The sequence below is a fragment of the Rhinoderma darwinii genome, chromosome 1, assembly GCF_050947455.1.
Source record: "Rhinoderma darwinii isolate aRhiDar2 chromosome 1, aRhiDar2.hap1, whole genome shotgun sequence".
Lineage (NCBI taxonomy): Eukaryota > Metazoa > Chordata > Amphibia > Anura > Rhinodermatidae > Rhinoderma > Rhinoderma darwinii.
Window position 1 is genome coordinate 8,333,114 of NC_134687.1, and position 14,004 is coordinate 8,347,117.

The 14,004-nt window shown below is 49.2% G+C and overlaps 1 protein-coding gene across 4 annotated transcripts in view; it reads left to right on the plus strand.

The window, feature by feature from the left end:
* The window catches only part of DYSF (dysferlin), a 317,692-nt gene that overhangs the window by 226,552 nt on the left and 77,136 nt on the right, over positions 1-14,004 (plus strand). For 2 of the 4 annotated variants that reach the window (XM_075855618.1, XM_075855611.1), the window contains exon 42: positions 4,050-4,112. The exons of the other annotated variants lie outside the window; for them this stretch is intronic. In XM_075855618.1, coding sequence (XP_075711733.1) covers positions 4,050-4,112 — 63 coding nt within the window. The remainder of the gene's footprint in view (positions 1-4,049; positions 4,113-14,004) is intronic. 4 annotated transcript variants of the gene reach the window in all.

Genomic DNA, 14,004 nt, shown 5'->3' on the forward strand with positions numbered 1-14,004 from the left:
GCAATAAACGTTGGCTAGTCCTGGCATTCTAGAATCTGCCGAGAAATACATAAAGGATCAAAAAGAAAGCACTAGGACTTTCTACTCAAAGCTTAAAACCAATTTAATGGAGTTTTGACAGCTCAATTTCCATTAGGACATCTGTCGATAAGGTTTGTTTATACTGAGATGAAGATTTCTTCCACTCATATAAATATTATCTTGGTGGGTTTACAGCTTGTCTGGGTCACCATGGTACGATGCCCTTAAAATTGTTGGAAAAACACTTACTCCATGTAACGTCACACCTGTCCCCAACACGAAACTCTACTGAAAGGGATAATAATGGGTTAACAATTACCATCCCATACAGCCAAAAACATCACAAGTGACTGTCACTTAAAAACATGTTATGGGTCAATCACTGGGGCACAGTCTACGTTCTCTCCACTCCATTAAAACTCATTCTGGAAAATAAAACAATATAACTGAACACCATACATTGCCAAGACTATACTATGAAGGATACGATCCCACAAAACCGACTGACCATTTTATTTAGAGATGTTCCCCGGTCTTTCAAATTCGTTTTTTTTATGGTAACTAATTTACCTATATTTTTGACCAAAATATTCTACCATACTGTGCACAAATTATCACCACAGTAGTCTAATATCCCTATCTTACATATACCAGGGCCAGGCTCGTAGAAAGCCAGTTAGAGGAGATGTTCCAACTGGACATCCCCTTCTCTAAAGGAGCTGGCCCTAACTGTCAGATGTCCACCATGGAGTCCGCACTGGAACCCACGGCAGGACCCCCGGCAGCAGAAGTGAGGAATTTCAATCCACCCAAATAAATGGGCCACGATTTAATACATTGTCACGCTGAGACCTCAAGAGCCGGGGCAGCTCTTTGGATAGAGAGGGGGATCCCAGACAGCAGAACCTCCTTTATGATGACTTGATGCCTTAATAGAACATATAAATAGGAGTTGCTATTATGTATTACAAGCTAGGAAGACTCTAAAAACTACGATCAGATTTGAGCCCAGGACCCCCGTTCTACAGAGCACCCATGCTAAACACTGAGCCACCATGTAGTCCATTTATCCTTTTTCCTACTTCTATATTTTCATTTCCCTAAAATTTTAAAAAACTCCTACATAGATATATCAAATATCAAAATAAGGGACCGATCCTGCTTCTAAGTCATGCCACCACCCACCTCCAACACAGAACAATAGGGCCCCATTCCCTCCCTGTAGGAGACAAGTATAGTGTGAGGGTGAGCGCGGTGCTGGTTCACAGTATCTGTGGGTAAAAGCGTATTTGGCAAATCCCAATCCAATTATCAACCACAGGCATTACCTTCGATGTTTTTGGAATGCCCATGTAGCGGGGGGAACAGGTGGTTACAAAGAACCTTAGTATGCCATAGCAAAATCTGGAATTAAACCTAATACCACCATGACCACCTCCAGCAGCAAGTGAGTTTAGGACATTAAACATTTTTTGATCTCCACCCTGGTCTCCCAACAATTTGCACTTAATTTTCGACGACCCCCTTTCACTTTCCCTACTCATTTTCCACAGTGACCCGTTACTACACCTCATCTCAAGCCAAGCTTAGCCCATTTGTTTGCTGGGCACCATAGCAGGTATTTTACCTGAGGAGAAGGGCACACCAGTTCTTGGGTAGAGGGAATGCGCGAACTAAAGTTGGACAAAGTTAAAGTCAAACTCAAAAATATACCTCAAACGCGTTTCACCTCTTTGACTTATGACCCCCCCTTTTAATCAGACAAATAAACCTTTAATTTTCTTGTTCATTGAACGTTTCTTCCCTTTTTTTACAACCTTGATGGTGAATCTAATAAGAACGTCCCGGTCTGGACTTGTAAGGACGCAGTTCACAGAAAATTTTTGAAGAGACATCAAGTTTCTCCGGTAGTTTCTCTGAGACCACACAACAGCTGCCTGGGGGTCTGTATCATCTTCCCCTATAGCCTCAGGCTCAGTCAAGTGTTGAACAGGGATATATTGAAAGTTTTTTGGCTTGGACAGAGTAGGATTCATCAGCCAGGGCAAATACACGGTGACGGCACCAGAGTGGCGGGTTTACTTTGCCCATAAAATGTAAACTTCCTGGCAGAAGAATTCGTGAAGTAGTGAAAAAGTCTAGTTGGTTTTCTTGGCCAAGTCATGGGGCGACCACATGCAATTATCACTCCAGAAGAAAGAGCAATAAACTCAGCCGCTGCACACTGTAAATCAGGAGTAAAAGGTTCCTTGCCAGTTCTTCTGAGCAAATTCCTCCATGTGTCATGCTGGTTTCTACTGTCTCTCTACAGAGTGGACTCGGACCGGGCCGAAAACGACAAAGGATATAGCTCGTTGTCCATTTTAGTCTTATATTACATACATATAATAAAATAAAAAGGTGAAATATAAAATAATAATAATTCGAGATCAATGGGTCCCGAAATATCGAATATACTCGAAAGAATCCATAAAGAAAACATCAATATAAAATGTTCTGATAACTTGGACTGAACATCTCTGGTGCACACATTATTTGGTAGAAACCACTGCCAGATGACCAGACGGTGGATTATTCAAGGTCCCAGTTTTTAATGTCCCTTCATAATAACCGATAGGCGCATATACGTCTCTGTTCGCGTGACGTTTGGGAGATACGTTCGGCATATGGGCCAGGAAGTCTACCCGTGCATAAGCTCAACTTACCCATAGTGCCCGGCATATGTCAAAAGAGTGTCCATATGGCACACTCCGGGCCGGTACCTTTTTTTTTTTGTCGTATAGAAGTAGCTTAGTAAACTACGTACTGGTAACGTATGTCGTCCTACTATGTGCACACATCATTCTAGATGACTTTATAGATGGAAGCCATAAGGTAATGATTAGCTCTGGCAATGGGAGCCTGAATCAGTCACCACTGTGCTGGGAACTTATTTCATGAGGTTTTGGAAGTACAAACTTTTTAAGAAAGATTCGGCCAGGAGTGAATATTTTTGGGTTCCAGGAACCACAACTACAATCACTATGAACCATCGGTGGTTCACAGACCAAAAATAGCTGAGATGTCAGAGGAGCAGCCCGCGGGAGGCATGGTCACTCCGGTACTGGACCGATATTGTAGCTCGTGTAGAGACGATGTAACGGTTTACAGCTAGGAGATGCTTTGCGCGCTGAACACAGCACCAATGAGTCCTAGACCGGATGAGGGCTCTTACCAACACATTGCAACGAACACTACATCTGTGTGAGCAAAACACATCTGATTGTAAACAAGAATGTTCCCATTCACCGACCGTAAACAAAGAGCTTGAAAAAGTTGAGTAATGAAAACACAGAACTTTTCAGTATAAAAATAATTAACCCTTCTCGCAGAATCACGTACATATCCTGTTGTGTCCGCACGATCACCCGGGGGGGGGGGGGGGGGGGCTGGGGCAAACCGGCTTCCAGGACTAATGGCCGGGTTCAGAAAAAAACTCTGATCCCAGTCATTTATCCCTTTCTGCACTGCGATCAATGCTGATTTCAGTGCTGACAAAGATAAGCGGCGCCCGCTGTCATCTCTCCGTCAGAGAATTTTAGGGGTTAAGCTAAATTTACATAAAATATAGTATCTATCTATTTTATGTCCTCCCCCTATTGCCCAGGACTTAGACAATCAGGGGGTGCCATCCATATTTGTCTCCATTGTTTCTGCAGTGGGTGACTACCTTAGTCTCCGCAGTGACATGGGGATTCTGAGTAGTCACCCGCTGACTGCGGTCTCTGTCACTAGGAAACAATCCAAATATACTGCTCATTACAGTGGTATATGGGGACTCCCTGTGGCATGGGGGCTTTACGTGGTTGAATTTCTTTAAAATGTTGTAACAGTGAAATGAAAATGTTTGAATTTTTGTTGCTTTAATTCTGGTTTGGGCAGTGACTCTTATCTTCTCTGTGTCATTAACTCTTCATCTTGTCCAATCAGCTTCTTGTAATTTATTGTTAATATTCGTCCTGTTATTAACCAGACTTCTTGATTTGTAGCTGACAGACGGTTTGAACGACTCGGCCATAATTAACTTGTCGACTTCTCGCTCCAGCCTCCATGTATGTATCGTCTGTGTGTAATATATGTCACGTGTCATGTGCCTGCATGTCACCGCCGAGGCCCAGAGCGCCACCCGAGATCACAGAGCCTGCGAGAAAAGCGCTCAATGTGTTGAAATAACATAGAGAAGAATAGGAAGACATTGAGGCTTATACCCAATGTACAGGAGAAGTGGTACTGTGCGGTGTCCATATATACAGAATAATACAGATACTGAGAATTACACCCAGTATACAGGACAGGAGAAGTGGCACTGTGCAGTGTGTATATACAGAATAATACAGATACTGAGAATTACACCCAGTATACAGGACAGGAGAAGTGGTACAGTGCAGTGTCCATATATACAGAATAATACAGATACTGAGAATTACACCCAGTATACAGGACAGGAGAAGTGGTACTGTGCAGTGTCCATATATACAGAATAATACAGATACTGAGAATTACACCCAGTATACAGGACAGGAGAAGTGGTACTGTGCAGTGTATATATATATATACAGAATAATACAGATACTGAGAATTACACCCAGTATACAGGACAGGAGAAGTGGTACTGTGCAGTGTCCATATATACAGAATAATACACATACTGAGAATTACACCCAGTATACAGGACAGGAGAAGTGGTACTGTGCAGTGTCCATATATACAGAATAATACAGATACAGACGAGGCTGGACGCAGCCTGCAGGGCTTAGGAGGGAAGCCTCCATGACAGCCCTAGGAGGGAAAGGGTTAACTTCGTAGGGAAAGTTAGAGGTGGAGGAGGGACAGGGAGGAGTTAGGGGGCCGTTACGGAGCTTCCCGCTGTTTTTCGGCAGTGAGCCGGAAGCAGCGGGAGAAGTAACACTCACACAAGTAAGCTCCCGTTGCCCCGCTCTGTACTGCATGTCTGAGGCTGAGATTCTTGCGCGGCTGCGTGCCGCTGCTGTGCACCACGGTCCCGGTTGGTTGGAGGAGACCGTGGCTGCACTTACAATGATCCCCGACGCCGATTCGCCACGTCAGGCACGGCATATGAGGTCTGTTGCAGTGGGGGACAGGCTCCCCTCCCCCGGCCCCCTTCCTGGCAGTAATATGGCGGCGGGGGGGGAGTCTACAACACCCGCTCCTGCTCAGAGGAGGCAGAGAGCGTCGCCGGGGGTGACGGCGACTCAGGCCGGGTCTGCCCGTCGCTCCCGGCGGTCCCGACCTCCAGAACGCCTCAGCCCTGAGGTGGTCCCGCGGACACGGCGTCGCAGGGGGAGCCCTAATATGGACGCTGCAGGCCAGGCAGCTGGGAGGACCGTCCCTTCCCAGGCCCTGCGTCCTGGCAGGAATCCCAGGCCGCGACGGGGTCCGGCGGTTCTCAGGGAGTCGCAGGCCGGGCTCCCTGTCACCCCCCCCCCATCAGATGCAAGATCGGGAAGACTGGTTACGGCCGCCCCGCCTGGTGATGCTCCGGCCAGGGGGCAGGCTTCATCAGGATCGTCGAGACGGACGCCTAGACCTGCAGCGACGTCGAGGCAACAGGTCCGGTCGGAAGTTTGGATCCCAGCGGTCGGGCGGCAGGTTGCCGGCCCATCTGCCAGCGCGTCATCATCCCCGGTTCGGAGATGTCGGTGGGATGGCCAGTCGTCGGCGAGAGAGGAGCTGGAAGACGGTGAAATAGACGTGTATCGGCGAGGGCAGGATGGTCCGGCTGACGGGAACACAGCGCCTGTGCAGCCCGGTGAGTGCATAACTCCATCTTTGTCGTATCCAGCGATTTTTATGTCGGGTGTCGGCAGGGGGGCTGCTAGCGTCGCATCGGTGGCCGGTAGTGGCGCGGGCGGGCGCGACGGCGCGGGTCTAGCGGACTTGGTGGGTTGCTTGCGGGAGCTGGTCGGGCGTCTAGATAGGGCGGCGGCGCCAGTAGTTACGGAGGTGTCCCCGGCGGTAGTTTGGGAAGGCCCCAGGGAAGTGGGACTGTTACAGGCGCGTCCCGTAATGGCGGCTACGGAGGCGGTCGCGGTGTCGGTACAGACCGAGGCCCAAAAAGACGGCGATCGGGTGCGTATTGATGATCGTGCTCGCGGGGAGGTGTATGTTTGCTTTGAAGGTCCGTTGGGGGCGCACTTAAAGCAGGAGGTGCGTGAGCGTATTTGGAAGGACGAATACGTTGAGATTTTTTCTCTTCTGCCGCTTGCTAAATTCAATTTGGATAGGAGCAAGCGGGATGAGAGCAAGAAGGACGAGGAGGAGCGTCGGCGGTATAGGCTTATCCCGCAGACGTTCGTTAATTGGTCGCAGGCGTTCGCCATCTTAGCCAGTGTAATAGGAGAAAAGGCGCCGGAAAATTGTTCGGCGTTGTTTTGTTATTTTGACGCCATTGGGGAGGCTCATCGGGTGTACGGGGGGCAGGCTTGGCTCAGATACGATGAGCAATTCCGTCAGCGAAAAGCGGTTCGGCCGGCGATTCAGTGGGACCAGAAGGATATTGCTCTCTGGTTAAGGGTCACGGCTCCGGTTAGGCAGCCCTTTCCCGGGAGCGTTGGCCAAGGGGGCCAGTCCAGTCAGGTCGGACAGGGCGGTGGGGCAAAGTTGGGATTCTGCTGGCAATTCAACGATGGCCAGTGTAAGTTTGGGGCCACGTGCAAGTTCAAGCACGTGTGTTCGGAGTGTAATGGTGCATCCCATGGGGCGGCAAAATGTATGCGAAAAAAGAGGTCAGGGAACCAGTCCTCCTCGGCTGGTCAAGGGGTTGTCACCGGTGAGGGTGGAAAGGATGGCCCCCTATCTAAATGAGTATCCGGATAGGGCTGCGGCGAAGTTGCTTTACGAAGGGTTTAGTGTTGGTTTTATTATTCCTCCGCCTCCTTATGAGGTCCCGGTTACGCGGAGGAACCTTAAATCGGCCTACTTGCATGCTGAGGTCGTGTCAAAAAAGTTGTTTAAAGAAGTTTCGTTAGGCCGCATGGCGGGGCCTTTTATTGATCCGCCAATAAAGGATTTAGTCGTGTCCCCATTGGGTATTGTTCCAAAGCGCGAGCCCCAAAAATTCCGGTTGATTCAGCACTTATCGTTTCCCAAGGGTTTGTCGGTAAATGACGGGATTGATCATGAGTTGTGCTCCGTAGTGTATACCTCATTCGATAAAGCGGTGGGGTTAGTTCGTGCTGCGGGTCCAGGCGCGCTGCTCGCAAAAACCGACATCGAGGCGGCGTTCAGGTTGTTGCCAGTTCATCCAGAAAGCCAACGGCTGTTGGGTTGTTTTTGGAATGGGGCTTTTTACGTGGATCGGTGCCTTCCGATGGGGTGTTCCCTTTCTTGCGCGTACTTCAAGGCTTTTAGTAGCTTCGTGGAGTGGGTGACGAAGGGTGTAGCCGGGGTCGATTCGTTGATACATTACTTAGACGATTTCTTGTGCGTCGGCCCGGGGGGTTTGCCCGTTTGCGGTAATCTGCTTCACGCACTGCAGAAGGTTGCGAGGGATTTTGGGATCCCTTTGGCGCCAGAAAAGACTGAGGGCCCGGTAACGACGATTTGTTTTTTGGGAATTGAGATAGATTCGGTGGCTATGGAGTGTCGTCTTCCGATGGATAAGTTGGGGGCTTTGAGTCAGGAGGTACGTCGGGCTTGCAAGTTAAAAAAAATTACGCTGCGGGAGATTCAGTCGTTGCTGGGGAAGTTGAATTTCGCCTGCCGGATTATGCCAATGGGGAGGGTGTTCGGTAGACGGTTGGCGGCGGCTACGGCGGGAGTGCGTGCGGCACATCACTTCGTACGGCTCAAGGAGGAGCATCGGGCTGATTTGCAGGTATGGGATGACTTCTTGGGCCAGTATAACGGTCGGTCGCTATGGATGGCTCCAGCGCAGGATACGAGTGATTTGAATATTTTTACGGATGCAGCTGGAGCGGGCGGTTTTGGAGCTTATGGGGGGGGTCCGTGGTGCGCGGGTCAATGGCCGGCTAGCTGGGTGTCCAGTGGACTCACGCGGAATCTGGCCCTGCTCGAGCTGTTCCCCATCGTGGTTGCGGCGACCATCTGGGGGGACAGGCTCAGGGATAAGAAGGTTCGTTTTTACTGCGACAACATGGGGGTGGTGCTGGCCATTAACAACATCACGGCGTCCTCTCCTCCGGTAATTCAGTTGTTGCGACATTTAGTGTTGGTGTGCTTGTCATTGAACGCGTGGGTGGTGGCGGTGCACGTGCCGGGGGTACGGAATTGTATCGCTGATGCTCTTTCTCGCTCGCAGTGGGACCGGTTTCGGCAATTGGCACCGGGAGCGGAACGTCTCGGTTTGGTCTGCCCGGAACATCTTTGGGATCTGGTCTCGGTCCCGTAGAACGATTGGTGAAAAGGTCTTTGGCGCGCTCAACGTGGAGTGCTTATTCTGCTTGCTGGAGGCAGTGGGAGGAGTGGGTAAGAGAGTTGGGTGATGTCAACACGGATAGAGACAGGTTGGTGGCACTTTTGTACTGGTTAGGGGACGCCTGGGAGGCGGGGTTTTCATTGGCAAAGGTTAACCGCTTCATGTCGGCGGTGGCGTTTGGTTTCAAGTTACGGGGCTTTAGGGATGTGTCTAAGGAATTCTTAGTGGGGCAGGCTTTGAAGGGTTTGCGCCGAGGTAGGGTCGAGGCGGATCGTAGAAGGCCTGTGTCGTTTTCTCTGCTGAGCTCTTTGGGCGGATCATTAGCATCGGTCTGTCGTTCTTCGGCCGAGATGAGGTTGTTTCGGTTAGCTTTTTCTTTGGCGTTCTTTGGGGCATTTAGAATCGGCGAGTTGGTTTCGCCGAGTACCAAGCAAGCTGGGGGGTTGAGACTGAGAGACGTGAGCCTATATACAGATCGGTTGGAGGTATGGTTGCGTCGGTCAAAGACTGACCAATTAGGAAAGGGGAAGCTGATAGTGTTGTTCGCTCTCCCGGGTTCGGCTATGTGCCCGGTGGCGTGCAGGCAGGGTTTTAAGCCACAAGTGGGGTCTCCGGAGTTGCCATTGCTATGTCACGAGGACGGGTTATTTTTGTCTAGATTTCAATTTAGAGCTGTATTCAAAAAATGCTTGGCGGCGGTCGGTGTTGCGGCGGACGCGTACTCATCTCATTCCTTCAGGATTGGCGCAGCAACGGAAGCAGGGCGCTGGGGGTTGGATGATGAGGGGGTGCGGCGCATCGGTCGTTGGGAGTCCAACAGATTTAGGTCTTATGTCCGCCCCCATCTGTTATGAGTTTTGCCGTTTGCACTTATAAGAATGTTTTGTGTGGTGGTATTTAACTTGCTTTTCCGTTTCAGATCCGCCTCCGTGTTTGGTGTGGTTGCTGGGCCACTCTTACGTGCATTGGGGGGCTTTGAGGGCGGACGTCCGCCCGGACGGTCGCCAGTTGCGCATTCCGCGACAGGATGCGGTTTTGCATTGGCTGGGATTTAGAGGTATGTCGTGGAGTAGGGTGTTAGCGGAATTCCAGACATATGCCCGGCTTGATAGGGTCCCGGAGATCTTGGTCTTGCACGTGGGTGGGAACGATTTGGGTGTCCGCCCTTTTCGTGAGTTGGTGCGGGATATTAAACACGATATGTTGTGTTTGTGGGTTTCTTATCCCAGGTTGGTAATTGTGTGGTCGGACATTGTCCCAAGAAAACATTGGCGGCTGGCTAGGTCAGTGGAAAGAGTCAATAAGGCTCGCATTAAGGTTAATCGCGCGGTGTCCCGATTTGTAGCCAAAAACGGGGGCATTTGTGTTCGGCACAGGGACTTGGAGTCAGGAGTGGGGAACTACTGGAGGAGCGATGGGGTTCATTTGACCGAGGTTGGGATTGATCTGTGGAGCTTGGCAATAGCAGAAGGAATTGAAAGGGCGGTGGTGGTGTGGCGGAACTCACAGGCTTAAGGTGGTCAAGGCCTGTTTCGCTGTGGCGGGGGGAGTCCTTGAGGCCAGTCAGTACAAAATTGGTGGGGGGGTCGCATCGGGGGTATGCGTCCCCCAAAAAAGGTACATGGTTGAAGACTTCATCGGGTGTTATCCCTTTGAAGTGGTCTTCTGGTGGAAGGTATATCACTCGAAGGCTTCATCGGGTGTTATCCCTTTGAAGTGGACTTCTAGTGGTCGGTATAGCACTTGAAGGCTTCATCGGGTGTTATCCCCTTGAAGTGGACTTCTGGTGGTTGGAGCCATCTGCAGAGGTCAGTGGTGCCTCCGAGCTGGTTTACGGCTGGAGGTAATTGGTGGTTTGCAGATGGCTAACTCGAGGTGTGTAAAAAAGGAATATCTAAAATGGCTTCAAGGACTGCCCCTGCTCGGTCTAATGTTAACGTTAAATTGTTATTTATGATTCTGACCCATGTTGGGTCATGTGAATTATTAGGAGGAATTCTCTGGTGGATTCCTAATTAGTTATCCGAATGTTTCGGATTTAATTTGGTTTTAAAACTGTGAAATTAATAAAACGGCTGCTGTGGCCATTTCACATCCAACCTCGGTGTCACGTGTCTTTTCCTAAAGGTGGGGGTGAAGGGATTGGTAGGGATAAGGGAAGGTGCACTAACACACGACTCTACTTAGGCAGGTCAAGACGAGGCTGGACGCAGCCTGCAGGGCTTAGGAGGGAAGCCTCCATGACAGCCCTAGGAGGGAAAGGGTTAACTTCGTAGGGAAAGTTAGAGGTGGAGGAGGGACAGGGAGGAGTTAGGGGGCCGTTACGGAGCTTCCCGCTGTTTTTCGGCAGTGAGCCGGAAGCAGCGGGAGAAGTAACACTCACACAAGTAAGCTCCCACCCTCCCTCCCATTTGGTGTTATCCCTTGTGGTCTTTATTAATTCTGTTTATGAGTGTGGCAATTTTATTGTGTGCTTATTTAACATGTTTTTTTTTTTTTTTCTTTTCATTCGGAGTAGGTCCTGGTGTCATGGCAGCTGGCGGGGGGAGTCCTTGAGGCCAGTCAGTACAAAATTGGTGGGGGGGTCGCATCGGGGGTATGCGTCCCCCAAAAAAGGTACATGGTTGAAGACTTCATCGGGTGTTATCCCTTTGAAGTGGTCTTCTGGTGGAAGGTATATCACTCGAAGGCTTCATCGGGTGTTATCCCTTTGAAGTGGACTTCTAGTGGTCGGTATAGCACTTGAAGGCTTCATCGGGTGTTATCCCCTTGAAGTGGACTTCTGGTGGTTGGAGCCATCTGCAGAGGTCAGTGGTGCCTCCGAGCTGGTTTACGGCTGGAGGTAATTGGTGGTTTGCAGATGGCTAACTCGAGGTGTGTAAAAAAGGAATATCTAAAATGGCTTCAAGGACTGCCCCTGCTCGGTCTAATGTTAACGTTAAATTGTTATTTATGATTCTGACCCATGTTGGGTCATGTGAATTATTAGGAGGAATTCTCTGGTGGATTCCTAATTAGTTATCCGAATGTTTCGGATTTAATTTGGTTTTAAAACTGTGAAATTAATAAAACGGCTGCTGTGGCCATTTCACATCCAACCTCGGTGTCACGTGTCTTTTCCTAAAGGTGGGGGTGAAGGGATTGGTAGGGATAAGGGAAGGTGCACTAACACACGACTCTACTTAGGCAGGTCATGAGAATTACACCCAGTATACAGGACAGGAGAAGTGGTTCTGTGCAGTGTCCATATATATGTATGCAGAATATATTTTGCACGGGAGTTTTCATGCTGGATATTACGGGTCCCTCTCACCTGGCATTGTGCACTATGTGCCAGTGTTGGGGGGTCCGGCTGTGCAGTAGAGTTGGGGTGTCTGTCACTGGGGAAGCAGAACATCTGTTATTATACACAGGGTGCGGGACACTCTCATTAGGGGTGACAGATGCCACTTAAACCTGCATCGGGCACATACTTGTTCTCATTGCTTTGAAGTTTCTTTATAGAAATAGAAGTCAATGGAAAACGCTGCTCCTGCCGGGAGATGAAGTGCGCACTTTATATGTCAGGGCCCAGGGGGAGCGGCGAACAAAAGAAACGGGCCGCAAACTCTGCTAATAAAACCAGCCCAAAACTAATGGAAAAGTGACATCAGATGATGATCCGTTTAACTCTTCAGCATCCAGTGGTGTAAAAACATGATGGGGATGTTGTGCTATGTGGTTCTGTGAGACTGTATCACACATGATAGGCTTAGCTACACAGGAAAGTATCACACATGATAGATTTAGCTACATATGATAGTATTACACATGATAAGCTTAGATACACTGGGCAGTATCACACATTATAGGCTTAGCTACACAGGAAAGTATCACGCATGACAGTATGACACATGGTAGGCTTAGATACATAGGATAGTGTTACACATGATAAGCTTAAATACACAGCTCAGTAGACAGTATCACACATGATATGATTAGATACACGGCTTAGCAGACAGTATCACACATGATTGGATTAGATACACAGCTCAGCAGACAGTATCACACATGTTAGAATTAGATACACAGCTCAGCAGACAGTATCACACATAATAGTATTAAATACTTTGGCTTAGCAGTACATTATCACACAGGATTAGATACACCAGCTCAACAGCACAGTATCACACAGCACAGGATTAGATACACCGACACAGCAGCACAGTATCCACATAGCATTAGACATACCTGCCCAGCAGCAGAGTATCACACAGAATTAGATACAGTGGCTCAACAGCACAGTGTCCCACAGGATTAGATACATTGGCACAGCAGCACAGTATCCTACCAGGATTAGATACAACGGCTCAGAAACACAGTATCTCGCAGGATTAGACATACCAGCCCAGTAGCATAGTATTGCACAGGATTAGATACACTGGTTCGGCAGCACAGGATTAGATACACTGGCTCGGCATCACAGGATTAGATATACTGGCCCGGCAGCACAGGATTGGATACACTGGCTCGGCAGCACAGGATTAGATATACTGACTTGGCTGCACAGGATTAGATACACTGGTTCAGCAGCACATGATTAGATACACTGGCGCGCCAGAACAGGATTAGATACACTGGCTCGGCAGCACAGGATTAGATACACTGGCTCAGCAGCACAGGATTAGATACACTGGCTCGTCAACACAGGATTAGATACACTGGTTCAGCAGCACATGATTAGATACACTGGCTCGGCAGCACAGGATTATATACACTGGCTCGGCAGCACAGGATTAGATACACTAGCTCAGCATCACAGGATTAGATACACCGGAACAGCAGCACAGGATTAGATACACTGGCTCGGCAGCACAGGATTGGATACACAAACACAGCAGCATATTATCACCCAGGAATAGATACACTGGCTCGGCAGCACAGGATTAGATACACTGGCTCGGCAGCACAGGATTAGATACACTGGCTCGGCAGCTCAGGATTAGATACACTGGCTCAGCAGCACAGGATTATATACACTGGCTCGGCAGCACAGGATTAGATACACTGGCTCGGCAGCACAGGATTAGATACACTGGCTCGGCAGCTCAGGATTAGATACACTGGCTCAGCAGCGCAGGATTAGATACACTGGTTCAGCAGCACAGAATTAGATACACTGGTTCGGCAGCACAGGATTAGATACACTGGCTCGGCAACACAGGATTAGATACGCTGGCTCGGCAACACAGGATTAGATACACTGGTTCAGCACCACAGGATTAGATACAGTGGTTCGGCAGCCCATGATTAGATACACTGGTTCAGCAGCACAGGATTAGATATACTGTTTCAGCAGCACAGGATTAGATACACTGGCTCAACAGCACAGGATTAGATACACTGGCTCGGCAACACAGGATTAGATACACTGGCTCGGCAGCACAGGATTAGATACACTGCCTCAGCAGCACAGGATTAGATACACTGGCCCAGCAGCACAGGATTAGATACACTGGCTCAGCAGCACAGGATTAGATACGCTGCCTCAGCAGCACAGGATTAGA